This window comes from Loxodonta africana, chromosome 22 (genome assembly GCF_030014295.1).
Source record: "Loxodonta africana isolate mLoxAfr1 chromosome 22, mLoxAfr1.hap2, whole genome shotgun sequence".
NCBI classification, from domain to species: domain Eukaryota; kingdom Metazoa; phylum Chordata; class Mammalia; order Proboscidea; family Elephantidae; genus Loxodonta; species Loxodonta africana.
This window is the reverse complement of record NC_087363.1, coordinates 18,229,771-18,257,062: the sequence shown is the minus strand read 5'-3', so window position 1 is coordinate 18,257,062 and position 27,292 is coordinate 18,229,771. Positions and strand designations below refer to the sequence as shown.

Genomic DNA, 27,292 nt, shown 5'->3' with positions numbered 1-27,292 from the left:
TTAAGTCTTCCTATCCATGAGCAAGGTATGTTTTTCCACTTAAGTATGTCCTTTTGAATTTCTTGTAGTAGAGCTTTGTAGTTTTCTTTGTATAGGTCTTTTACATCCTTGGTAAGATTTATTCCTAAGTATTTTATCTTCTTGGGGGCTACTGTGAATGGTATTGATTTGGTGATTTCCTCTTCGGTGTTCTTTTTGTTGATGTAGAGGAATCCAAGTGATTTTTGTATGTTTATTTTATAACCTGAGACTCTGCCAAACTCTTCTATTAGTTTCAGTAGTTTTCTGGAGGATTCCTTAGGGTTTTCTGTGTATATAATCATGTCATCTGCAAATAGTGATAACTTTACTTCCTCCTTGCCAATCCGGATACCTTTTATTTCTTTGTCTAGCCTAATTGCCCTGGCTAGGACTTCCAGCACGATGTTGAATAAGAGCGGTGATAAAGGGCATCCTTGTCTGGTTCGCGTTCTCAAGGGAAATGCTTCCAGGTTCTCTCCATTTAGAGTGATATTGGCTGTTGGCTTTGCATAGATGCCCTTTATTATGTTGAGGAATTTTCCTTCAATTCCTATTTTGGTAAGAGTTTTTATCATAAATGGGTGTTGGACTTTGTCAAATGCCTTTTCTGCATCAATTGATAAGATCATGTCGTTTTTGTCTTTTGTTTTATTTATGTGATGGATTACATTAATAGTTTTTCTGATATTAAACCAGCCTTGCATACCTGGTATAAATCCCACTTGATCACGGTGAATTATTTTTTTGATGTGTTGTTGGATTCTATTGGCTAGAATTTTCTTGAGGATTTTTGCATCTATGTTCATGAAGGATATAGGTCTATAATTGTCTTTTTTTGTAATGTCTTTACCTGGTTTTGGTATCAGGGAGATGGTGGCTTCATAGAATGAGTTGGGTAGTATTCCGTCATTTTCTATGCTTTGGAATACCTTCAGAAGTAGTGGTGTTAACTCTTCTCTGAAAGTTTGGTAGAACTCTGCAGTGAAGCCGTCCGGGCCAGGGCTTTTTTTTGTTGGGAGTTTTTTGATTACCGTTTCAATCTCTTTTTTTGTTATGGGTCTATTTTGTTGTTCTACTTCTGAATGTGTTAGTTTAGGTAGGTAGTGTTTTTCCAGGAATTCATCCATTTCTTCTAGGTTTTCAAATTTGTTAGAGTACAATTTTTCATAATAATCTGAAATGATTCTTTTGATTTCATTTGGTTCTGTTGTGATGTGGTCCTTCTCGTTTCTTATTCAGGTTATTTGTTTCCTTTCCTGTATTTCTTTAGTCAGTCTAGCCAATGGTTTATCAATTTTGTTAATTTTTTCAAAGAACCAGCTTTTGGCTTTGTTAATTCTTTCAATTGTTTTTCTGTTCTCTAATTCATTTAGTTCAGCTCTAATTTTTATTATTTGTTTTCTTCTGGTGCGTGATGGATTCTTTTGTTGCTCACTTTCTATTTGTTTAAGTTGTAGGGACAGTTCTCTGATTTTGGCTCTTTCTTCTTTTTGTATGTGTGCATTTATCAATATAAATTGGCCTCTGAGCACTGCTTTTGCTGTGTCCCAGAGGTTTTGATAGGAAGTATTTTCATTCTCGTTGCTTTCTATGAATTTCCTTATTCCCTCCTTGATGTCTTCTATAACCCAGTCTTTTTTCAGGAGGGTATTGTTCATTTTCCAAGTATTTGATTTCTTTTCCCTAGTTTTTCTGTTATTGATCTCTAGTTTTATTGCCTTGTGGTCTGAGAAGATGGTTTGTAATATTTCAATGTTTTGGACTCTGCAAAGGTTTGTTTTATGACCTAATATGTGGTCTATTCTAGAGAATAGAGAGTTCTGTATAAGTCAATGAGGTCAAGTTGGTTGATTTTTGTAATTAGATCTTCCGTGTCTCTATTGAGCTTCTTACTGGATGTCCTGTCCTTCTCCGAAAGTGGCGTGTTGAAGTCTCCTACTATAATTGTGGAGGTGTCTATCTCACTTTTCAATTCTGTTAAAATTTGATTTATGTATCTTGCAGCCCTGTCATTGGGTGCATAAATATTTAATATGGTTATGTCTTCCTGATCAATTGTCCCTTTTATCATTATATAGTGTCCTTCTTTATCCTTTGTGGTGGATTTAAGTCTAAAGTCTATTTTGTCAGAAATTACTATTGCTACTCCTCTTCTTTTTTGCTTGTTGTTTGCTTGATATATTTTTTTCCATCCTTTGAGTTTTAGTTTGTTTGTGTCTCTAAGTCTGAGGTGTGTCTCTTGTAGGCAGCATATAGATGGATGGTGTTTCTTTATCCAGTCCGTGACTCTCTGTCTCTTTATTGGTGCATTTAGTCCATTTACGTTCAGCATAATTATAGATAAATAAGTTTTTAGTGCTGTCATTTTGATGCCTTTTTATGTGTGTTGTTGACCATTTCATTTTTCCACATACTTTTTTGTGCTCAGGCGTTTTTCTTAGTAAATTGTGAGATCCTCATTTTCATAGTGTTTGACTTTATGTTAGTTGAGTCGTTACGTTTTTCTTGGCTTTTATCTTGAGTTATAGAGTTGATATACCTTTTTGTGGTTACCTTATTATTTACCCCTATTTTTCTAAGTAAAAACCTAACTTGTATTGTTCTATATCGCCTTGTATCACTCTCCATATGGCAGTTCAATGCCTCCTGTATTTAGTCCCTCTTTTTGATTATTGTGATCTTTTAGCTATTGACTTCCATGATTCCCTGTTATGTGTGTTGTTTTTTTTTTTTTTTAATTAATCTTAATTTGTTTGTTTTTGTGATTTCCCTATTTGAGTTGATATCAGGATGTTCTGTTTTGTGACTTTGTGTTGTGCTGGTATCTGATATTATTGGTTTTCTGACCAAACAATATCCTTTAGTATTTCTTGTAACTTTGGTGTGGTTTTTGCAAATTCTCCAAACTTGTGTTTATCTGTAAATGTTTTAATTTCGCCTTCATATTTGAGAGAGAGTTTTGCTGGATATATGATCCTTGGCTGGCAGTTTTTCTCCTTCAGTGCTCTGTATATGTCGTCCCATTCCCTTCTTGCCTGCATGGTTTCTGCTGAGTAGTATGAACTTATTCTTATTGATTCTCCCTTGAAGGAAACCTTTCTTTTCTCCCTGGCTGCTTTTAAAATTTTCTGTTTATCTTTGGTTTTGGCGAGTTTGATGGTAATATGTCTTGGAGTTTTTCTTTTTGGATCAATCTTAAATGGGGTTCGATGAGCATCTTGGATAGATATCCTTTCGTCTTTCATGATGTCAGGGAAGTTTTGTGTCAGGAGTTCTTCAACTATTTTCTCTGTGTTTTCTGTCCCCCCTCCCTGTTCTGGGACTCCAATCACCCGCAGGTTATCCTTCTTGATAGAGTCCCACATGATTCTTAGGGTTTCTTCATTTTTTTTAATTCTTTTATCTGATTTTTTTTCAGCTATGTTGGTGTTGATTCCCTGCTCCTCCAGATGTCCCAGTCTGCATTCTAATTGCTCGAGTCTGCTCCTCTGACTTCCTAGTGCGTTGTCTAATGCTGTAATTTTATTGTTAATCTTTCAGATTTCTGAATGCTGTCTCTCTATGGAGTCTTGCAACTTATTAATTTTTCCACTATGTTCTTGAATAATCTTTTTGAGTTCTTCAACAGTTTTATCAGTGTGTTCCTTGGCTTTTTCTGCAGTTTGCCTTATTTCATTTGTTATGTCTTGAAGCATTCTGTAAATTAGTTTTTTATATTCTGTATCTGATAATTCCAGGATTGTATCTTCATTTGGGAAAGATTTTGATTCTTTTGTTTTGGGGGGTTGGAGAAGCTGTCATGGTCTGCTTCTTTAAGTGGTTTGATATGGATTGTTGTCTCCAAGCCATCACTGGGAAACTAGTTTTTCCAGAAAATCCACTAAAAAAAATGCAGTCAGATCCCTATCAGAGTTCTCCCTTTGGCTCAGGCTATTCGGATGTTAATGAAGCCGCCTGGGGAGGGTGGGGGAGGGAACAGAGAGATAGGAGAGTAGCACCTCAGAATATAGCCAGAGTTGCTTTTCTTGCTTGGAATGACTATTATATCTGAGATTTCCGTGGGGCGCGTCGCCTATGTGTGGTGGCTGTGTGGAGATTGCCCCGGGGGGTCTGGCCCACTGGAGTCACGGTCAGATCCTCCCCTTCCAGCCCCATGCCCAGCGTCAAGTCTCCTCTGCTGGGACGGTGTACTCTCGACTTCAAAATCAGTCGCTGCCTCCCGGGGACTTCTCGTCCCTCCAGCCGCGTTGCCGTGCCGCCCTTCCGAACTGGTTGGGCCCCCTCCCGGGGTTAGTTCAGGTGAGTGGAGCAGCTCCCTGTGCTTGTGCCATGACCGAGTGTTCCAGCTGGGACGCTGTTCTCCCCGCTCCAATACCAGTCGCTGCTTCCCGGGGACTTCTCCTACCGGCTGCGTGCCACGCCGCCCGCGCTACCCGGCTGGGCTCCCTCCTGGGGTTAGTTCAGGGGGGTGGAGCAGCTCTCCGTGTTTATGCCGTACCTGTGTCCAGTCCAAATCCTGGCGGGACGGTTCCCCAGCTGGGATGCCGCTCTCCCCGTTCCAAGACCAGTCGCTGCCTCCCGGGGACTTCTTCTACCGGCTGCGTCCCATGCCGCCCGCGGAACCGGCTGGTCCCCCTCCCGGGGTTAGTTCCGGGGGGTGGAGCAGCTCTCTGTGCTTGTGCCGTACCTGACTGGTACGCTGGCTTCAGGCTCTGAAAACAATCGCTGCTTCCCCGTATTAGTTCGTTCTCCGTCTCTAAATCTGTGTTTGTTGTTCGGGGTTTGTAGATTGTTATGTATGTGATCGATTCACTTGTTTTTCCGTGTCTTTGTTGTAAGAGGGATCTGAGGTAGCATCTGCCTAGTCCGCCATCTTGGCTCCACCTCACAAATGAACTTTTTAAATAAGTAAGAGCGTATTCATGTTTATCACTTTAATAGTGCTGCTGCTGTTTGCATGCCAATGTATTTCTCTGAGGGGGAGAGGTGTGGGACTATAGCTCCTTGCCCTGTAAGGCTTAATCCATGTAGAAGAGAATGTGACTTCTGAATATCAAATGTGACTTGGGCTTCTCACAGGCTAAAATCTAGAAGACTGCTGCTATCAGGAACACAGAAGATGACCAGGATGGCTCAAGCTGTATACTTTTCAAGGACTCAGAGAAATCCAAGTTACTGGATTTGTTGGCAGAATTTACTGGCTTGAACTTCTCTGAGACCTTGGGAATTGTACAGCTTAAGCCATGCTGGTTGCGATCCATATGCCTAGGGAAGTCAAAACAGATTTCAGGCTCCTCACCATGCATGATGTGGTCCTTGTCCCAGTTTGGATTCACCTTCTTGTGTCATTCAGTATCAGCCTCTCATGCTCATTGTACTGTAGAGGCCAAACCAAAACTTCCTTTTGCCATTGAGTCAATTCGGATGTGTGTCAGAGTAGAAATGTGCTCCATAGGGTTTTCAGTGGCTTTTGGAAGTAGATTCCCAGGCCTTTCTTCTGTGGCACTGCTCAGTAGATTCAAACCACCAACCTTTTTGTTAGTAAAAAAAAAAAAAATGAGTTTAAATCATTTGCACCACCCAAAGACCTTTTTACTATAGTAACGGGGGCCACCTTTTCAGACACACCATGGCCTTCCAACCCCAGGAATTGCTCTGCACTGCCTGGGATGGTTTCCCTCCTCTTTACGGAGTCATCCCTGGCCACCCAGCCCAAGGTAACCTATGCTCCTTAGTTTACTCTTCTTAACCATGCCCGTCCTACTAGTCACAAGCTATGTTACCTTAAACATTGTTTGTTTATTGTCTTGTCCTCTCCTGCACCCTCCCCTGACATGGGATGTACACTCCATGAGGTCAGGGGCCTTGTCTGTCCGCTTCTCCCAGTGCCTGTAATTGATGTTCAATTAATATGTGTAAGGATCCCCACAAAGCATGCCTCAGTGCTTCAGCGAGCCTCATTGTGAATTCCTGTGCCTGTCAGCATTAGATAAGTGATTTGACATCAAATGCAGCTAGGAGCTGATTGACAGCAGTGCAGCAAGTATGAGCAAAGCACTGTAGGAGAAATCATTTTACATGAATTTGGTGAGATTTTGTTCCAGCTCATTTGAGTGGCTTTGTCTTCCATGATGCCTTCAGCTTAAAAGGCAGAGCCCTTTGCTGGCAGGCTAAAAGTGTGCTTTAATTCTGAAGTGAGAACCCAGTCTGGTTCATTCCTCCAGCCTAGGTCAACTAGTCCTCCTTGTTGTCTATTTTAAGGCAAGAGAATAGCAACAGATTGGAGAAGGGGATTTATCAAGTTGTCCAAAAATCAGCTGCTATTCTCGCTTGACCATGGAAATGCAGACTTTTTATTTTTCTTTTTATGTATTTTCCCCTTCATTTGTCACATGACAACAAGCAGACCATTCTTCTTATAAGCTGCCTGTTTTACACTGTGGGGAGCCAGAGCACAGCATTTCTAGGGCTGTGGAATGAGTCTGGGTACAGCAAGGGGGTTGGAGTAGTCCATAGAAATCTCTCGGAGCTCCAGGTCTCTAAGGCACATGAGAGAATCACATTCACAGAGGCTTCCTCTGGCCCACTCCAGCCTGTATTAGTGGTGCTGCAGCCCCACACGGCACACACTGGAGGACTGGGTCCCTGGGTCCTTGATCTGAAGATGTCATGGCCTGAAAGCCTCTTCTCACCCCCTCCCCAGTCCCTGTTTTCATCAACTCTGAGTATAAAGGGCTAAAAATAACTAATTGCATGATGTTTACGTTCTTGAAAGCAGAATACACCTGCTTTCTGGTCCTGTGTGTGGAAGCAGCTTCATGCTTGCCTGTGCGTTGCCCTGATATGAGTCAGACCCTCCTCACTCCTTCCTCTGAGCTTTGGAAACAGTATTTTTAGTTTACCTTGGAAGTGAACTTAAAAATCTTTCCCATATGTCGTCCTTTGTGCCAGAGGAGCAGTACGGCACAAAACCCCAGTTTTAAGGTTTTCACCAAAATAGTATTTTCTTATGGCCACTGAGAGTGAGCAACTTTGGGGAGTTCCCTGGGTAGAGTAACTGAGCCTGTGCCAAGGGAGGACACAGTCTGTGTATCTCTGTTACGTGTGTTCACTTCCCCATAGATCTTGTCCTTCCTGGCTCCTGGTGAGTGCCCATAAACATATCAGTGTGCAAAAACAGTGCAGCCCTGCAGGCTCCTTATTGCAGAATGGTTCCTGGCATGAGGTTTTTATTTCTTTCCCTTGCACTTGCTGCTTCACTGTTGCTCCCTCCCACCAACACTCCCCAAATGGTTTAAAATGCCTATAACACACTATGGCACACCTATTAGAATGGCTAAGATAAAAAATACTGATAATACCTAATGCTGACAAGGATGCAGGACAACTGGATCTCTCCCGTGTTGTTAGAGAAACTGAAAAGTGGTACAACCACTCTAGAGCACAGTTGGGCAATTTCTCATAAACTTAGACACTTACTGTATTACCTGGCAATCCCACTTATAGGTACCTACCCTAGAGAAATGACGGCTGTGCTCACACAAAAAACTTGTTCACAAATGTTCATAGTAGTTTTAGCTTCAATTGCCAGAACTGGAAACAACCCAGATGCCCTTCAGCAGGTCAATGGATAAACAGACTGGTACATCCACACAGTGGAATAAAAAGAAAAGAATTGTGGTTACAACAGCATGGGCATTACAAGGGCATTTATGGGGAGTGAAAAAAAGCCAATCTCAAAAGGCTACGTGCTGCATGATTTCATTTCTAAAACATCCTCAAAATAGCAAAATTATAGTGATAAGCACTTGCCAGAGGTTAGGATTTGGGGGAGGATGTGACTGTAAAGGGATAGTGCAAGGGAGTCACTTTGTGGTGATGGTACAGTTAGGTGTCGTGATTGTGATGGTGGTTACGTGAATCTATTCTTCTGGTAAATTTTTATAAAAGTATACACACATTTAAAAAATGACTATGTAAAAAGCCAGTGATATCCAGATAAGATCTTTAGTTTATAGTATTGTGCTGTGTCTTTTTCATAATTGTACTATGGTAATGAAAGATATATATTTTTTTTTAATGAAAGATATTATCATGGGAGGGGCTGGGTAAAGGATTTGAGAATTCTATCCTTTTTTTTTTGGCAACGTCTGTAGGAATCTAGAGTTATTTCAAAATAAAAATGTTATAAAAATCCCCTTAATAACAGCTAGCGAATTCTAACCGAGTGGCCCAGCCAAACCTCCTACACCAGTAACCTTTGAGCGTTTCCCCCAAGGTCACACCTTGACCGGGCGGAACATTAACACAGCCATGCTGGATTGAAATGCACACTGAAATTGCACTGTGTGCATTGGGCTCCCCTTGCGTGAATGACATAGAATTGAGCTAGGTTTTTAAGGCACGTGCCTTTCTAATTGTCTGCCATTTCTCAGACTGGATTTCTGCTTTAGGACGTTATTTGAAAGACCTTTGCTAAGCAGCTTTCAAATGACACTCTTGAAATTTCCCCACGTCATTTTATGTCCTGATTCCAAAGACAGACGCAGACCTACAAATGACCTCCCTTCCACAGACAGCGTCTCCTTAGCTGGGGTGGCCTTTCGTCTTTGTCCTCAAGCTCCTCAGGGTGCCACTGGGACTGGAACCATTCAGCAGTGAAGTCATTTTTCTTCTAAAATGATAACCAGAAGGGGCCATTTTGTTAATTTAGTATGCCTGCTCTTGTGCTCAAATGAGAAGTTTCCATAAAATTAGAAATATGGGATAATGAAGCCTGGAGTACAAGGCTCTCCAGTGTCATCTCTGAGTTGGTACCAGAAGGAAGAGCTATAGGGACGGAATTTTTCAAACTTGGACAGGAATTACAGTATCAGGGCAAGCGTATCTAATACATGGTACTATCTTGAAAGTTACATTCAGATTTTAGTAGAGTGCAGAAGGAGAAGAGTGAAAAAAACAAAAAACAAAAGGTGCCTATTGCAGAATCCCAAATTTGACTCGTGGCATTTTCTTTTTTAAATAAATTAATTCAGCACACTTAATATTAAAGAGATGGTCAGGTTTTGTCTTTTTAAAAGGTATTTCCTCTTCTCATGCATCGTATTAATTTACTTATAATGCCGTAATGCATTTGTCCGTAATGCATTTGTGGAAGGAATACATTAGATGGGTGATACTTAAAGTCATCCAGCATCCTATTGTCCCAGGAGCTGAGGTTCGGGGGAGCTCTGCTCACTCTACCCGTTGCCTGCCCTAGAATTGTTCTCCTCTCCCTTCCTGTGCTTTCCTTATGGCCTTGGAGGGAGTGAAGTTGTTGTTGTTACCTTCCATCGAGTTGGTCCCCGACTCATGGTGACCCAGGCACAATGTAACAAAACTGCTTGGTCCTGCGCCATACCCGTGATCAGCTGCAGATCGGAGCATTGTGACCCATAGGGGTTTTCGTTGGCTGATTTTCAGAAGTAGATGGCCAGGGCATTTTCCTAGCCTGTCTTAGTCTGGAAGCTGCAACCTCCCACATGATAGCAACATGCAGGCCTCCACTGACAGGCAGATGGTGGCTGGGCACAAGATATATTGGCAAGAAATTAAACCCCAGTCTCCCACAGGAAAGCGAGAATTCTACTACTGAACCACCCATGGCCCCAGGGAATGAAGTAGAGGCGTTTTCCATAGAGTGTCCCCTGTTAGAAGAAGAGTTTCCTTTTCCTCAGTGCCCCGATGTTCAATGTTCCCAGTCAGGACACCTTTGACCTAGGTGGGCCGCAGGGGCCCTTCTCCTGTAGACATTCTCAGCGAACACTGTCATGGACTCTCCCTACTGTTGCCATCACCTCATTTCCTTCTGGCGTCTTACAACCATAGCCCATCTGGAATCAGAAATAACCAGACACCCTGAGCAACAGAGTAAAAGGCAAGTAGGCTTCATGGAGGTAAATTCAGGGGAAGGTGGGTAGAGGGCCTGAATCCCAAATAATTCACCTTCCCCAGCTCCTGCATTTATTATGATTGTGAAGAGTATTATCCAGGTGTCAATCGATTAGCATATTTGCTATTTTTCTCTGCGTGGTGGGTATATGATTTTCTTCCTAACGTCCCTTTAATTTCAGCTAGAGATGAGTAGAGATACATTAAACTGGTGAAACCCCACTACCTAGCAGGCTAAGAAGGAGGTAACCACTGGGGTACTGGGAAGATGCCCCAATGACCGGGAAGGACAGCCAGCACTGGGGAGGAGGGATAAGGCCAGCTCATTAGTCTGAGGATGCCGATGGCAGATTACCACATGAGAACTCGGTTTTTGAGCTGACTGAAATGGCTGGCACCCACCAACCCATGGCAGCAAGCAGGACTGGACCCACCATAGTCTCTGCATCCCTGGGGCATAGTCTCTGCAGAGGAGGGGTCCTGCATCCTCCGGGACTGGAAGTCAAAGGCAGGGGTCTCTGTGAACCTCTGAAAATGGACCGCTTTCCTAGCTAAACGTGAGGAAGAGCAGCGTGGGCAGCTTTCACAGGTGGAAACAAGTAATAAATGTCATGAGACCATCCCCGCTGAGTGGATCAAAGTAGCAGAACTTGGCACAGTTGGTAATTTTCTTGACCTGTGACTGAACCACGGGAGCTCTTACAGTGTACCTTATGCTCACCGATTTGCGTTTCTACTTGTTAGAACACAGTGCACATTTGCGAAGAGGTATTTTCCCTCAGAAAAAGGACCTGGGTGTTTAAAAAAATTTCTCTTTAGTTTTACGACAGTGAGTATTTCCTTTATTTGTGTGTCATAAAAGTTTTGGTTGGAGAGGCTTCTTCTGCAATTTTGTTTCCCTTGCTAGTGATTGAATCTTTATTTGCTTGGAACGGAAGCATGCACGTTGTCTATGAAGCTCTCTGGTGATTTTATGTCCTGTGATTGAGAATCCACTTCCGTTTCCTACAGACTCTTGCAGTTCTGTTTTACAGCACGTGATGGTCCACAGTCCCCTGTTACCCTCTTCCACGATGTCTGTATTCCTGTTTACACGCATGGCCCAGCAGCTGCTGACCCACAGGCCCTGAGAAGGACATCCTGTCCTGTGTTAGGAACCCCACAATCTGTCGTTCCATCTTAGTTCTGAGTCTGTTCCTTAAACACCTACTCTTGTATAATTTCTTGCACATAACACTGAATGTGACCTATGAGCCCCTGCTTGGCCTGGCTCCTTCCTGACTCTTCAGACCCCGGCACGCCCTAGTCCCTTTCCCTCTCTGTGAACTGGCCTCAGTAACCTTATCTCAGCCAGTTAGATGTGCTCTGTTAGGTGTCCTGCCTCAGTGCCTTGGCGCATATAGTTTCTTTTCGTACAAGGTAAATCCTCAGAGTCTGTTTCTTCATTTATAAAATGAGGTAGTAAGAGCCCCAGCTCCACCTGATGGCATTGTCGTAAGACTTGGAGGAGGCACAACCCATGAGTGCTCAGAGCCATGGCTGCCTTATAGAAAGCACCCAATAAACATGAGCTGTTATAAGCATTCTCTTTTCTTCTGTCTGGGTACTCTCTTCCTGCTAGGCCTCAAACTCTTCGTGGAGTAGCTATTTTCTAGAAATCCTTTTATCTGACTTTTTAGAAGCATGTTGTGGTTTTCCCTTGCAAAAGCTACCATTTGTTTCTTATTCCCTCTCTAAACGTATCCCCCACTTACTCAGTGTGTGTGTGTGTGTGTGTGCGTGTGCGTTTGCATGTTTGTGAACGATTTCGCTGTCCTGGTCCATGTCAGCACTCTCCCTGAGAATATGGGTGGTGCCAGTGAAGGTCCAGGCCTCTCTGAAAAAGTGCTTTCAGTTGACTGTGCCCATGGTTCTTAATCTGCCCAGCTTCCCCTCTCCGTCCTCCTCTCAACAGAATGTCTTTGTCCTTAGCAAATGCGTTTGGCGAAATTTAGTCATATCACTCTCCAGTTCTTACCACTGCAACCTCAGATTCAGAAATGGGCACATGATAGAGCCCTGTATACGGTAGGGGCCCCATTCTCTGGCCGTGTGACTGGTCCAGGCCCAGCACATGACCTAAGCTGGGCTAATCGGAATGTTTCTTGGAACTTTTCTGAGAGAACTGTTGCTAATTGGTCTTGTGTAGAATTGCCAGATTTAGCAAAATAAACAGGGTGTTCAATTAATTTTGAAGTTTAGATGAACAGTGAATACATTTTTAATAAATTATTTGTTGCTCATCTGAAATTCAAAGTTAATTGGGCATTCTGTATTTTATTTGGCAACCCTAGCTCTTGCCATTGGGCAGGCTAAGCTAGGAGGATGCAAAACTGGTGACATAGGCAGCCATGTGGCTCACCGTTTGGCCAAGAGCCAACTGGGAGAACACAATCAAGTAGAGGCAGGAGATGGATAGACAGAGACCCAGCCCTGAGTGCATCAGTGAGCCCCGGGACCCTGCCTGATCTGAGGCAGCTATACCCCCTGTTTTCCTGTTACAGACGCCAATAACGTTCCTTTTTCTCTATGTAGAGGTTTCTCTCTCTCTCTCTCTCTTCGTTTATTTGATTTTTTTTTTCTTTTTGGTGGTTGTTGCTTAGATTTTCAATTTGGATTCTTTCATAGGCTCAAAATACAGTGACATATAGGGTATTTGTTTATTCATAGATTTGGATGAGAGTTGAAGAAATTCAGACAATTAAGTTTAATACCCATAGGATTAAGTTGGGCAAAATACAGAGACCATTGAAACAAATACATTTTAATTGAATATGAGTTTTATAAAACTATATAAATCTTTTCAAGGGAGCATGAAGGAAAGAAGTTCTAGTTAGTTTCCTCATGGGATCACACATTGTTACCATGCTGTCCCAGAAAGGAGCGGTACCAGCACTGACTGGGCGAGAGTGGGCTGGATATGGTACATCTATCACCACCCCCTGGAATGCAGGGGTGTGTTCTCAGCGTCCACCATCCTTCCACCTGGGCCAGTGGCTTTGGGTTTCAGTGCAAAGGACAGCCACCATGACTGTGAGATGAAGATGAGCTGCCGGCACCCACAGGGCTGTATCTGCACTCCATTCTCCCTGGATGCTGGGTATAAATGCATGCCTCGTCAGAGCTTCAGGTTGCATAGGGCTTGGCACCGTGTTGGGAATGAACTGAAACTGTGACTTCTGTCTGCTCTCACACACCTCGGTTGATGAAAGCATTCTTCCTCTGAGAAACAAGTTTGGATGAAATCAAGGTTTTTATAAAGTTTATAAAGGATGAACTTGGACCTTTGGAAATGTCAGGAAGACATGAAGTGTGAGGCCTGCTGTTTACACGCACTCCGCTGCTCCATGCTGAGACACAAAGCAGGCATTTTTGTCCAGACAGCATTTGGGATGTGGCTTTCCTCAGTCTCTTGGAGTTTTCCGGAGACTGGTTGCCTTAGAAGCATTTACAAGTACACACGATATGAAAAAGAGGACAATGAGGTGATACAATAGGGCAGTGAGCTGCTCTGCACCCAGCCTCGCCTCCCTGCTGGAGTGATTCCCATATCCCCCTCAGCAGTGAGTTGGAAACCTTGGGGTGCTTTGGTGGTGGTGCCCATGACACTTTAGATACTTCTCTATTGTTGAGAGTCACCAATTTGGGGCTCACCACCATAGCCTTAAAAAATAATTGCCATTGAGTTGACTCCAACTTATGGTGACCCCATATGTTTCAGAGTAGAACTGTGCACCATAGGGTTTTCAGTGGCTGGTGTTTTTAGCAGCATATTGCTAGGCCTTCTGAGGAACGCCTGGGTGGCCTTGAACCTCCAACCCTCCAGTTAGCAGCCAAGCCTTGCGCTGAATAATTAGTGCCAGTGCCATTGAAATAAGGTTGTAGCTAATCTGACTACCTGGGTATGAAATAACATTCTTTGTTCACATCCAGGAAATCCATCTTGTCTCTAATTTGGCATTAGCATTAAACAGCTGCTACCTTCAGACACTTCAATTTGTTATGCACAACCTAAAGGAGAAATGGGGACTGGTTCAGACACGGTTCTATCAGTGTCTGTACTTTCTCCTCCAAATTGCAAACATCTGGGCCTGCCTTTTTAATACCAGCTTTCTTGGGTCAATATGTTTTCATTGTTGAGAAATACCATGCCACAGTCTGCTTTCCCCAGTGGACTCAAATGACAGTCTGATTTACTGGAGCCTGGGCTTTGAGGTAGCAGTGTCACAAGGCACATACCTTTCCTGTAAACCTCAGTGACTGTACACTGCCCCAGTTCCCTAAGGTATTTGCCCAAAAGATGCTATAAAATTCAGCAGAGGATTTCTCAGATTACACTGGAGCATGGGAGAATCAGCCCAGGGCAGGGGAGGGGTGGCTGGCTATTGCCAGGAGAAGTTATATCAGGACAAAGAGTCCACATTTATATGTAGAAACCTTGGGGTATGGTATCCAAGTCATGTCAGAAGACAGGTGTGGACACCGGAGTCTCTAGCAAGTGAACTTCTGCTATTTGGGTTTGGAGCTCACTTGCAGTGGGACTACATAAGTTTGTGAAGGTTTATTTGGAAATATCAACCAGCGGGGTTGACATCAGAATGAGACAGACACATTCACTGGGACACTGCCTGTCCACTTAAGCCAACTTAACCGATGTGAGCAATACCCCTATTTCAGTAGAAAGTGAGTGGTCATGAGTCTGTTACTCACAGGGCTGAAAGGGACAGCTTTTCCAGGGTACCCTTACCTTAAGGACATTATTCTTAATTTGTCAATAAATGAGTACCATAAGCCACCTGACTATTTTTATAACCTAACTTCTTTAATACGAAAGTAATTGTAAACCTTCAGGGAATTCAGGCCCATGCTATCTTTCTTGGGTTTTATGGCAACCAGTAGAACTCATATCTAGGTACAGTTCAAGTGAAAGAACTCGTGGTTGGTGGCAAAATGGAGTTCTGAATGGAATGATTTAATTCAGTACATATAGTGTAACTTCTCTTAGCAGAAAACACTGATTACAACGGTGAGAATAGAGTCCAAGTTATAGTTGAAATGCCAGTACATAGACTCAGCACTTTGAGGGCCAAACTTGATGGTTGAGTTTGATGGCCAGGCTTACTGTGTCACCTGATCAGTCTGGCTCGAAGTTACAGAAAATGACTGATTGTTTAAATAAAAATAATTACATCATTCTTGAAAGCTGTAATCAATGTTTTGTATAACTTTCTCTTTTAAACAGTGAGATTTAATTCCCTTGAATGGTGGGTTTCCAGGCCTACTCTTTGTACATCCGGGAATCTTGTCGTCCAAGAATACTTACTGAACCAGGGAGTAGAGAGTGTCTTTGTAAGGAACCAGGGTTCTCCAGAGTATGTGTTTTTTCTCGAGATGCACTAGATCAGTGATTCTGAACTGGGGGTGGTTTTGCCTGTTAAGTGACATTTGGCATTGTCGAGAGACATTTTTGGTTGGTACAGCTTGAGGTGGGAGGTGAGGTTTCTACTGGCATCTAGGGGCTACTGGTGGGGATTAGTGCTAAATATCCTATAATGCCCAACACAACACAACCAAGAATTGTTCAGCCCCAAATGTCAATAATGTTAAGGTTGAGCAACCCAGGGTTAGATGCTTCCCGAGAAAACAGTTCTGTGCTCAAGTCGAGTGAGAAATGGTGGCTTGGTAAGGTTCAGCAGGCTTTCACTACAGGACTTCTTATTGCCTTTGTTAGTTCCTGTACATGCTGGCTGACCTAGTGTTCATCAAACATGCTTGACTATAGCACCTTCCTGCATGAAAGAATTTGTGGAATAGGGTTCCCAGGAGGACAAATTCAGGAAACACTGCTTCATGCCTGTATAAAAGGTGGTGAGCACCCTCTTGGGTGGGTGACCCTGCAAGGTCTGGAATAAAGCTGCTTCTTCATGCAGCTTTAGAAGGTAGCCCAAGGAGGCTCTGGGTGAGAGGCACAGCGTCGGTCTCTGCACAGAGTAATGTTGTTAGTTGCTGTCAAGTCAGCTCTGACTTATGGCGAGCCTGTGTACAACAGCGCTAAATTCTGCCCGGTCCTACGCCATCTTCACAATCATTGGTATGCTTGAGTCCATTGTTAGGACCACTGTGTATTTTAAGTGTCTTCCAACTAGGAGACTCATTTTCTAGCACTGTATTAGAGGATATTAGGTTGGGATCCACAGAGTTTTCATTAGCTAATTTTCAGAACTAGATCATCAAGGCTTTCTTCCTAGTCTGTCGTAGTCTGGAAGCTCTGCCGAAACCTGTCCACCATGGGCGACCCTGCTGGAGTTTGCAGTACTGGTGGCATAGCTTCTAGTAGCATAGCAAAAAACAAGCCAGCACAGTGTAACAAACTCACAGATGGGCAGTGGGAGAACATAATAGTACCTTTATTTTAGGGGCGTTGGGAGGATCAAATGAAGTCACACATGAAAAGCATATGACTCCTGGCACACTGTCATTGTTTGGCCAGCGTTGCTTCTCTCGGAGGACTCGGTGCAGTGACTTCCGTAAACCTTTCTGTGGCTTTTGGGCAGTGGTGACCTCATTCACACCTAATGGGTGCAAAACTCAGACCTGCCTAACTCCACCAACCCTGATGGGTGTCACTGATGGATGGCTCCCCCCAAATATGAGCTGTACCCACAGCCAGGGTCACAGGTCTCAGTTACTATGTTTTTTCCCCAATGTCCACTTTTCATATTAATCCCTTGATCTTAATTGGGAGGATTCAAAACAAATATTGCTGCTAATTCCATAGGCAGGAGTAAACGTGATTGCTGTTATCACAGAGAGAGTTATCAGTGTTGCCTCAACTAAATCAAACACTGATGGGAGGCGCAGGTTACTTCACCAGGCTCCCCCGCTGGCCTGGGTGTTGTCACTGTTTTGTGGAGATAAGCAGGCTCAGCTGTGCCTGCTGGCACGCGGGCACAGGAAGCCACGGCGCACACATGGCTCATCTCCCCAGGCACTGAGCTGCACTAATTGCTTCGGAGGCTGAGGCCTTCACCAGGCCAGCAGCATATGCTGTGTGAGCGCCTGAAGCAAAGATAAAAAGCCACCCTCCTCCTCCTTTATTGAAGTTTAATAATAAGATGGAATTGTCATCATTTCCAATAAAGTGTTTATTTTAATTTAGAGAAATAATGAAAACTGGCAACCTTCTGGCATACAGTTGTTGAGGAGAGACTTCTGTGCTAGGGCAATCTTTTTTTTTTTTTTTTTAGATAAGATTTGATTGCATTTTAGGTGTCCATGCAGGGGTGTGTACTGACATATGCCTTCCTATACACATATGTGCATCCATATCCACCTCCGTAACCACACATATTTTTCGGTTGTTTTTACTATGGTTGCAAAGTCGTGTTTTACAGCATTTACCAAAATTGTCCTTTTTCGTGTATACTTCTAGTGTCTTTATTTGCTTTGATCAGGTTGTTCTGACTTCAACCAGATTTTGGGTTGCCTTTTCCGTCACTGAAAGTAACAAGTGTCTACTCTCTAGGAAGTGGTTCCCCCACCTTTCATTCCTGATAACCTCAAATAACTTTGCTTTCTGGATGTATATCTATTGTTGACTTTTCAAAAGAGTGGGACTGTACAATACTTGTCTTTTGGTGATTGACTTATTTCACTCAGCCTGATGTCCTCCAGATTCATCCATGTTAAAAGACGTTTCACACATTCCATTTCATAGGGGTTGACACTGAGGCCAGGGAGCTAAAGTCCCTTACCTCAGAGTCTCTGAGCTGGTAAGTTGTAGAACCAAAGCTCGGACTCTGTCTCCTGACTTGTAGTTCAGTTTTGGGTGTTTTTTACAGGGTCATGAAGTTGTATACCAACTGTATACCAGTCTTTATACCATCTGTACATATTATTACAGTGATAATCTTACGATGGCATTAAATATAACAATTTCTAAGACTTACAGAGGCCTCAACCAGGGTAGAGAAGAAGAAATCTGTAGTTCTGGGGAATACAAGGGAGTCTCTTCCAGACATTTTATTCACTTCCAGGCACTAGCCTCGGAGTACACGTGCCTAGGATTCGTCTTCAGCCAAATCACAGATCACGCCAGGCCATGGGCAGTCAGAGCGATGGTCATTAATCCCATGAGAACCAGGGACATGCTGGAGAAAGGGTGCTTTATACTGGCTGGCACAGGCAGTTGCTAAACGACAGCCATGCAGAATGTGTCTCGGAAGCCAAGGTCATTGTGCATGGTTGTGGTAGCTGGAATCCTTTTAATTAAGTGGCTGAAATCCAGTTGATGTAGGTGAAGCAAGTACGCTAATGTTTTGACTCACTTACCTGGAAATACCAGGGATAGATCTTACTTCTGGCATACCTGGATTTAGAGGCGCAAGTCGTCACTATTCCATCTTGTGCTCTTGACACAGATGGCTGTTGCCAGCCCCGAGCTTCCTCTAATCCCTCAACAACTCCAGTGGGAAGAGAGAGTCTTCTTTCCTGTGTTCCAGTAGAAGTCCAGTTATAGGTCATATGCCCATACTTGACTGTGGCTGATGGGAATCACAGTTGAGACAGGTCTGATATATAGGCTCACCCCCTGGCTTGGCAGAAGAAGTTAGCACATGCCCCAAAGCAAATGAGTTATGGGGAGTAGGAGGGAGAGAAGTGGTTCCCTAAGGGAAACCTGAAGAAGAGGAAACAATACCGGAAAGTCAAAAATCACAGATGTCTACCGGGTACAAGGTCTTAGCGTTCCCTCTGACTCACCGTTAATCAGTGGCTTGGCGAGGAGGAAAGGCCAGGCCACCCTGTGTCTCCAGGTCAGCGCTGTCCAATAGAACTCTCTGCAATGACAGAAATATCTTAAATCACTGGCGCCCAGTGTAGTAGCCACTAGCCACATGTGACTGTGGAGCACTTGAAATGTGGCTAGTGTGGCTGAGGAACTGAATTTTTAATTTTAGGTAACTTTAATTTTAAGTTATTTAAATTACGTTTTAATGTAAATAGCTACATGTGGCTTATGGCTACCAGACTGGACAATGCAGCTCTTGACACATCACAAGAGGGAATTCTCGGGGAAGGTCAGATTTTGCCTAGGAGAGCTGGGCCGAGGTTTCGATGCAGCCTAGAAAACCAGGATGATGCAGTTGGTTTGGTTCAGGCTCTGGTGTTGGAGAAAAGGGAGATTGGACCATGATGGCGAGGACAGAGAGGCAGGGGAGAGAAAGAGAAGGAGTCCTTCATCTGTGACATCAATTGGAAACCCTTCACTTGAAGAAATATTTTTTTCCAACTAATATGTGGGTCAGATTTTTCCCAGGAAGAAATAGCGTTGCAACTGCCATTGTCATAAAAGGGAATTGAGGGGAACTTCGTGACATATTGTTACATTTTACTCTAAATGTCCAGCAATAAAAGCAACCATTGCCTGAAGCTCCTTTCTGCACATGACACACAGCTACACATGGATTAAAAGCTAAATTAAATGGGATCGCAGTATTATTAAAAAAAAAAAAAAAAAACTTTGTAAACGTGTGACTGAGCACAACCAAAAGCACTTGACAGAAATGCTGTCAATGAATTTGCAAAGGTGGAGTCTGGCCACAGCAACGTGAACCTGGGGCCAGTTAAACCAGTCTCTGAAAGCCTGAAAGCCGCGTGATGGGGCTCTGTGTCCTGTAGGGCTCGTGTGGGGCCAAGCATGACATGATACTTGCTGAGCCTGAGTCCTCTCTGCAGCCACTGCTCACCCGCAGTCTAGTGTCCAGGGGCAGTTCTTGGTGAAGGGGGGCTGACCTGTTCTCTCTCCCCTCTTGTGTGCCCACCCACAGTTGGGACATCCTCAGCTGTGGTTAATTGCCTGTGCTTGGTAACCAAGTGTTCATGGAGCCGCTACCCTTCCCTTAGAAATAGCAGAGGTAGAAAAGAGAAGTGTAAGACTTGGTTCTGGCTGGTTTGCCTGGTGCCTGGGCCTCAGCATTCCTCTTCCCCATAACTTAAGCTGCTTGATCATCACCTGCTGATACAGCTCCAGCTCAGGTGCAGAGATTGAGAGCGAGCTTTCTGAAGCCCAGCTTCTGGCCTGTGTGTCAAGGTCATGCCAGAATCTGGCATACATACATGGTACTCAAAAAATGTACCTGCTTTTATTTTGTTAACTCAGTGGTATATAGCAGAAAGGGGAGAGCTTTAGAGTGGGCAAAGCCGACCTGGGGTGGACCCTGGGCCCAGGCAGCTAGGAGGCATATCAGTTTGGGCACAATACTGAGCCATGTGTCAGAGGGGATGACAAAACCTCACAGGTTGTTGTGAGGACTCAGTTGCATGGTATTTATCAAGGGTCTGACACGGGGCAGATTTCAGTGGTGCTGGCTGCTCAGTGGACATGAAGTCATGGTTACTGTGAGGGAACGGAAGACCAGGGAAGAGGATTTTGTGAGTCATGTGGATCTCCAGGTTTAGCTGCTGACTTCTTCCAGCCTTGATTCATATTAGGCCTGGGGGTCGTTGAAGCCAAACCACCATGAGGAGCCTACCTAAGCTTTTCACTCCGCCCTGACGCCATCTTGCCAGCCAGCCTGCAGACCACCCCAGTGACCTGCAGCCGTGCTGCTTCCTGAGAGGGCCCAGGCAGAGGCTTCTTGGAGCCACTGGCCATGTTCTAGGGTCAGTCTCTAAGATCTGTTCTGATTCTGTGATCAGCTTCAGGCTTTTTAGGCAGTGTGGTCTTCAGGACACGTCATGAGTGGGTGTTTGAGTACTGATTGCAGGTTTGGGGCATTGTTGGGTCCCAGGGTGTGGCAAGAGAAAGCAAACCTCCACTCGGCCGGGAAGTCGCCCGCAAATGTTTTCCATGACCTCACCCTCCTCGCCGCCTCCCTCCTGGTGACTCCTTCAGCCAGTTTCTGTAGCAGACAAGGGTGCGGATGTCTTTGGGAAGAGATTCATTCGGTTCAATAGAAAAGAAATGGTTTAGGGATGGGTAGTTGGGAAGTAATGCCCCGGGAGCTGTGCGACTGTGGACATGGTCTCTGGGCATCAGCAGACATTGTGTGCACTCTCATGTCCCTGCTGCTCCTTGATCTGCTAACGTGCCTTGTTGAGAGGCAGAGGAGTGTGGGTATCACGGCTACTTCCTTTTGTCTCCTTTACTCTGCAGCTTCTGTAGAACCAATGCTGTCAGTGTGTCCCAGTCTGCCTCCTCTTTGAAGCTCTTCTGTATGTCACCTGGATCCCCTGTCATATTTATAATTCTCATTTTGTGACCCAGTCTTGGTCCTTCTCTCCAGAGGCAATTATTGAGCACCTTCTGAGTGTCAGACATATGGGAGACAGTAGGGAACAAGCCTTGCCTGCCCTGTCTTAGTACTCTCAGCCTTGAGTGGGACAAACTGTAGTCAGGCAGGTGTACATGTGGAGTGCTAAGTGCAAGGTGATCTGCGTGGGTGGGGGGGGGCAAAGGCCGGTGGGGTGGGTGATGTCTAATCTGAGACCCAAAAAAGTAAGTGGGAGTGAGCCTGGCAGGAAGCCAGGGAATGGTGGAGGGTGGATTCTACCAGTGGAAGAGGTGGGAGCCTGCAGAGCCCTAGAGTGACCAGGAGGGAGAGCACAGGGGGAGAGGAAGCGAAGGGTCACAGGCCATTAAACTAATGAGGAGAGCAGGAACTTTAAAGGAGTTAAGGACTTTTCACTAGAGAGCAGCTAATTTTTTTTTTTCCCTAAACTGTAATCCAAGCTAAAAAAACACATATTAAAGGTAAAATTTTATATTAAACAAGTTTGAATGTGGAAGGAAAAACCATCTGAATTATGACCGTTTGGTTCTCAGAATCAGTGGCTTTGCATTCAAATACCCCTGTTCGTTTAAGGCTGGCATTTCAGATACTGAGACAGACGCTAATGGATTTTCCCCTTTGCTGTTTCAGCACTTCAGGGAGCATCTGGACAAACTTTTTGCCAAGGGAATCGGAATGCTGGATATAGCTCTCAACGAGGCCTTCAACATCCTCAGTGACGTAAGCCCCTCTTTGACTTGCCTTTCTCGTCTCCAGAGAATAGCTGGGGTTTTTGTTTTGTTTTTTAATTATGGGCCAATATTATTGTTACGGCTGTCATGGAGCTGCATCTACAGACGCGAGACGGGTGAATGAGGCTGGTCATCAGAGTTGTCTGGGAAATCGGGTGCCAACTGGGGAGGTCAAACCAGCCCCATGCTGGGTAGAAGTGATGGAGGCCAGTCATGGGACTCTCATGCTGTGCTCATTGACTGTGGGCCATCTCTGTGCCCCAGTGCTGGAATACCTTGTTACACAGATCTCTTCTCTCCTGAGGAAGTCTCACGTAACTCATAGGATGCACCCATTTCTCATGCGTGTCCCACTGAATCCTAGTCTGTGGAAACGTTTGAGGGAAGAAGGGCTTCCCTGTGCAATATGTTTAGATATGCTCCACCCTATGCCTGTCCTCCCTCTCCCTGACCTCTTGGAGATTCACATACGCATAGCATGTTCTAGGCTCCAGTAAGTACCGTAAGAGGGAATACCACTTACCTGTTTAATCTTGTTTCTCAGACTTCTTTGACCAAAACCAAAAAAAACTAAACCTGTTGACATCAAGTCCGTTCTGACTCAGAGCGAACCTGTATTCAAGCAGCACCTGTTAACATCCAGTGAAACACTTTGGGGAATCCTGGGCGGGTGATTCTGACCATTAAATCCAGTTGTATGAAGCTGGAACAACAGGCTACTTTTGCTTTCTTTTTACTCTTGCAGGGGTAGTGGGAATAATAATGGCTGTCTTCGTTATTCCAGATCCTGTATCCTCTATTTAGCTAGGTTATGTTCCATGTTTTTTAAAGTCAGACACTGGGAATACAACAGTGAACAGAATAGACAAAGTCCTTGCCCCCATGTTGCTCCTGTTGTACTGCGAAGGTCAGAAGACCACAGTCTGCAAATCAGACAGGCCCTGCCACCTGCTTTTGTCAATAGTGCACTGTTGCTCCTGAGTCATAGACGCGCTGGAAGGAGACAGAGCTGTTCCTTTGCACAGTGAGGTCAGGGAAGGCCTCTCCGATGACGTGACGTTGGAGCAGAGACCTGAAAAGTGAGGGAGCAGCCATGTGGGTACCTTGAGGAAGAAGTTTCCAGAAAGGAAAGCATCTAGTACAAAGGCCTGACGAGGGATGTGAGCAGTACACCACGGAGACTGGTGTAAAGAGAGCAACGTGGGGAAGAGAGAGTGGTAGGAGATGCAGTCATGGAGGTAGCAGGAGCCAGATCATGGAGAGCCTTATGGACTCCAGTGAGGACTTAGGCTCTTATTCTGTGTGGAAGGAAAGCTATTGAAGAGTCTGAGCAGAGAAGCACATGATCTGACTTGGGTTTTAATAACATATTGCTGGCTGCCGTGTTGAGAAGCAAATTTAGGGGCGCAAGGACAATAGCAGGGAAGTCATTAAATTATCTTGTTGAAATATAAGGGTGGCTTGGACCAGAGAGGTAGCAGTTTAGATGTTAAGAACAGAAAAATAGAAACCACTCTAAGTATTTTAAATAGTTGTTGGTGGTGGGTGCCATCGACTCGATTCCAACTCATAGTGACCCTATGTACAACAGAACGCTCATGTCCTCCTCTGCTCAGACTCTTCCACTACCTGGTCCTGCACCATCCTCACAGTTATTGCTATGTTTGAGCCCATTGTTGCAGCCACTGTGTCAATCCATCTCATCTAGGGTCTTCTTTTTTTTAACTGACCCTCTAAATTACCAAACATGATGTCCTTCTCCAGGGACTGGTCCTTCCTAATAACATTTCCAAAGTATGTGAGACAAAGTCTTAACCATCTTCGCTTCCAAGGAGCACTCTGGCTCTACTTAGACAGACTTACTACAAGACAGACTTACTCGTTCTTCTGGCAGTTCGTGATATGTTCTGTTTTCTTCGCCAGCACCATCATTCAAAGGCATCAATTCTTCTTCAGGCTTCTTATTCATTCTCCAGCTTTCACATGCATATGAGACTATTGCAAATACCGTGGCTTCAGTCAGGCACACCTCAGTCCTCAAAGTGACATCTTTGCTTGTGAACACTTTAAAGAGGTCTTTTACAGCAGATTTGCCCAATGCAATATAAGGAGTTTGATTCAGGGAATCGGTTGCACAGGTGATGGAAAAGCTGAGAAACTGAAGAGGGGATGAAGCGACCCACAAATCAGCAGCAGCAGGAGGCTGCTCCTCTCCTAGGCCAGGAAAGACAAGGGGAGGAAGGGTGTTATCAAAGCCTAGTGGCTGTGGCAATCCAGAGGGAGATGGAGGTGTGGAGGGGGCTGCCCGGCGAGAGCCGGACCATGGCGGGAAAGGCCTGTCTTCGTGGAAACTGGAACCCTGAAGGGAATACAGCCACTGCTGGAGAACACCCTGCACAAGCAGAGAGAAAGGGAGAAATCATTTAGAAATACTTTGGCTTTCTCCCTTGTTCCCACCAGTATTCCCTCTTGAATGAACCTTGACAAAACTGCTGGGGAACCTGGAAATGTGGTTTGCAGGGAAAAGGGCTGAGATGGCTGTAATGGCAAACACGTGCTAAGTGGCACAGCATCCAAGTTGCAGGGTTGAGCATGAGCTGGAGGCACCAGCTAGAGGCTCCAGGGGCCTTACTGAAGCTAGTGTACAGGTGGCTCTGCAGGGCAGCTGCTGTCATTATGCAGGTGTGCAAACTGAGGCTCAGACAGGTGAATCATTTGCCCAATATTGCATTTATACCCAGAATTGCAGGTGCTGGTCAGTTATGCCTGACTGCAAAATGTGAGTGTTTTCTACTCAGCTACACTAGCCTCTCAAGCAGAGGGTCAGCCCATAATTTCTAGACTCTCCTCCACCAATTTCTGTCGGCACGGCAAAGGTCGTTTGGGCCTCCCTGCCACGGCTGCAGAAGAGTAGAGAAAATAAGGAGGAAAGGTGACATTTTTACTGTCCTCATCAAGACAGTTTTCTTGATCCTAACGCGTGGCCATTCCCTCTCGCCATGCTCCGAGGAGCCTGCAGGCTACAGGTGATTGACATTTATGTAAGGCTTGGTGCTTTGGACACCACATCCATGTTCACAGCTTATTCATAGTTTAGAAACATGGCTAGCCAGTGAAAGGGCCAGGTTACAACTTTAAATTCTGGGCTGAACCTGGACAGGAACCTTCTCAGGACTTGGAGGCACTGAGCGCTGTATCTTGGCAGGTTTTTTTTCAGTTGGTAATATTTTTTTTTCAATATTGGAAGGATTTGTCACAATTTGAAAATTGGCTTTTTTTTTTTTTTTTTTTTAAATACATCAAAAGCCCGGTGGCCAGAGCAGGGGAAGCTGTTCTGAACTGGACTCCATGGTTTGCAAGTCTGCCCTGCAATGGGTTCCCAGTTTCCTGTTCTTGGCGAGGTGTTGAAGGAGTGACAGTCAGGGAGGGTGGCGTTGTGTGGTTAAGTGCGTGGCCTCTGGAGCCAAGCAGGTGGGCCTGAGAATCGTGACTTCCCAGAGCTTGCTGTGTGGCCTTGAGCAAACTATTCTAAATCTGGCCCTTTATTTTCCTCGTCTATAAAATGGGGATGGGAGAGACCCAGGATTGGCTATGTAATTGCAGGGCCCAGTGCGAAATGAAAATGCAGGGCCCCTTGTTCAAAATGTATTAAGAATTTTAAGACAGTGACAGAACAGCATTAAATCCAGTGCAGGGCCCTTCTGATCACGGGTCCCTGTGTGACTGGCATGTCTCATGCCCAGGAAGCTGGCCCTGGAGAGACCTTTTTGGCATGATGAAGCAGTGCCCGGTTCCCTCCTGCAGTGCCAGGTTGGGTGAGAAGTGCTGTCTCTGTGACCACCGAGAACAGGAGGCAGCCTCTCTCTCTTGCCACACTGACTGGAAATCTCTAGAATCTGCTTCCTGCCCTTGATGCTTAGGTCCTATCCCTGTCCAAGTCCTTGGGAATATCTGCTTTCCTCCATCTTCTTATTCCCTTATTCTCCTTGTTCTGATGCCTTTTCTCCCTCCATTCCTTCCGCTCAATTTCCTTCTTAGAAGCTCCTAAGCCAAGATTTCCTGTGGCCGGCCCAGCTGAATACTGGTCGGCCAGATACTCCCACATGGGGTATGCAGTGGAGGTGGAGGGATGCCGCCCCCCGCCCTCGTGGAGACTCACAGTGCGCACAAGGATAGGAAGGACTTTGAGATGTCCTTCAGCTGGCGAATAGACCTTTTAAAATGCACTTATCCCAGTATTCCAGGTTGCTGACCCAGGAAATCTTTAAATCATGAGTTCAGTATTAGCATCTTTTAGAAGTCATGGCTCAACAAGGACACTTTCAGGCACAAAAAGTAGAGGGTCAGTGAAAATGAGGGAAACCCTCAGTGAGATGGATTGACACAGTAGCCACAGGGGTGGGCTCAAACATACCGGTGATCATGAAGATGGCATAGGACTGGGCAATGTTTTGTTGTGTCATATGTAAGGTCGCCATGAGTCAGAGCCAACTTGATGGCAATTAAAAACAGCAATAACAGCATTTTATACTCCAAAGGGATACATTTATACTCCCACAGGGATCTCTAAGATCCAGAGAAATGACCCACATGTGGTAGATTTTTTTTTTAATCCTAGTGAGAAGTATTTTTGAAACGGGGGAACCTTCCCCATGTCTACCTGTACGGCCTTCCCCTACAAAAGACCTTTTGGAGTGTGACCAAGCAGAAAATATGATGGGCTGAATGTAAATCTCAGAAAGCAAGATACAGAAGCAGCAATAACTGTTACATAATGTCCCCTGCTTGAGATTGGTTGGCTGTTGGCACCATATTCTTTAGGATACACATTTATTCCACGGAGAGAAACATTTCCATCCCATCTCTTGCCATTGGGCTTTTAATCAGCCAAACTGTTTCACAAACACAGAGATGGTTAATCTCCCATGAAAATGAAGCTTTATCTATTTTCCACTTCATCAATGTGACCTTTAAGTGCTGTAATTCTCTTCCTGTATAATATGCCTGCCTTTGCAAGTCAATATGAAATAAAAAGCTATTTCTCAGACACACATACTCATGCTTCCCACCCTCCCACACACAGAATATTGGAATTGTGATTATGGCTGGATGTTGGAATGGTTCAGAGGCTGCTATAATTAAATGGAGTTAATTCTTTCTCAAAATCACCTACATTTCAGATTTAGTATTGTCTCAGATGACTTAAAGGCTTACAGTTATTGATACAAACAGCTTTGAAAGAAATATTCAAATACTCTTCTAAGCCTCTTCTAGCTATTG

At 44.6% G+C, this 27,292-nt stretch overlaps 1 protein-coding gene across 1 annotated transcript in view; it reads left to right on the top strand.

Annotated features, from left to right (window-relative positions):
- The window catches only part of CACNA2D3 (calcium voltage-gated channel auxiliary subunit alpha2delta 3), a 1,049,182-nt gene that overhangs the window by 544,307 nt on the left and 477,583 nt on the right, over positions 1–27,292 (top strand). Inside the window, exon 10 of the mRNA XM_064274376.1 lies at positions 21,912–22,001. Coding sequence (XP_064130446.1) covers positions 21,912–22,001 — 90 coding nt within the window. The remainder of the gene's footprint in view (positions 1–21,911; positions 22,002–27,292) is intronic.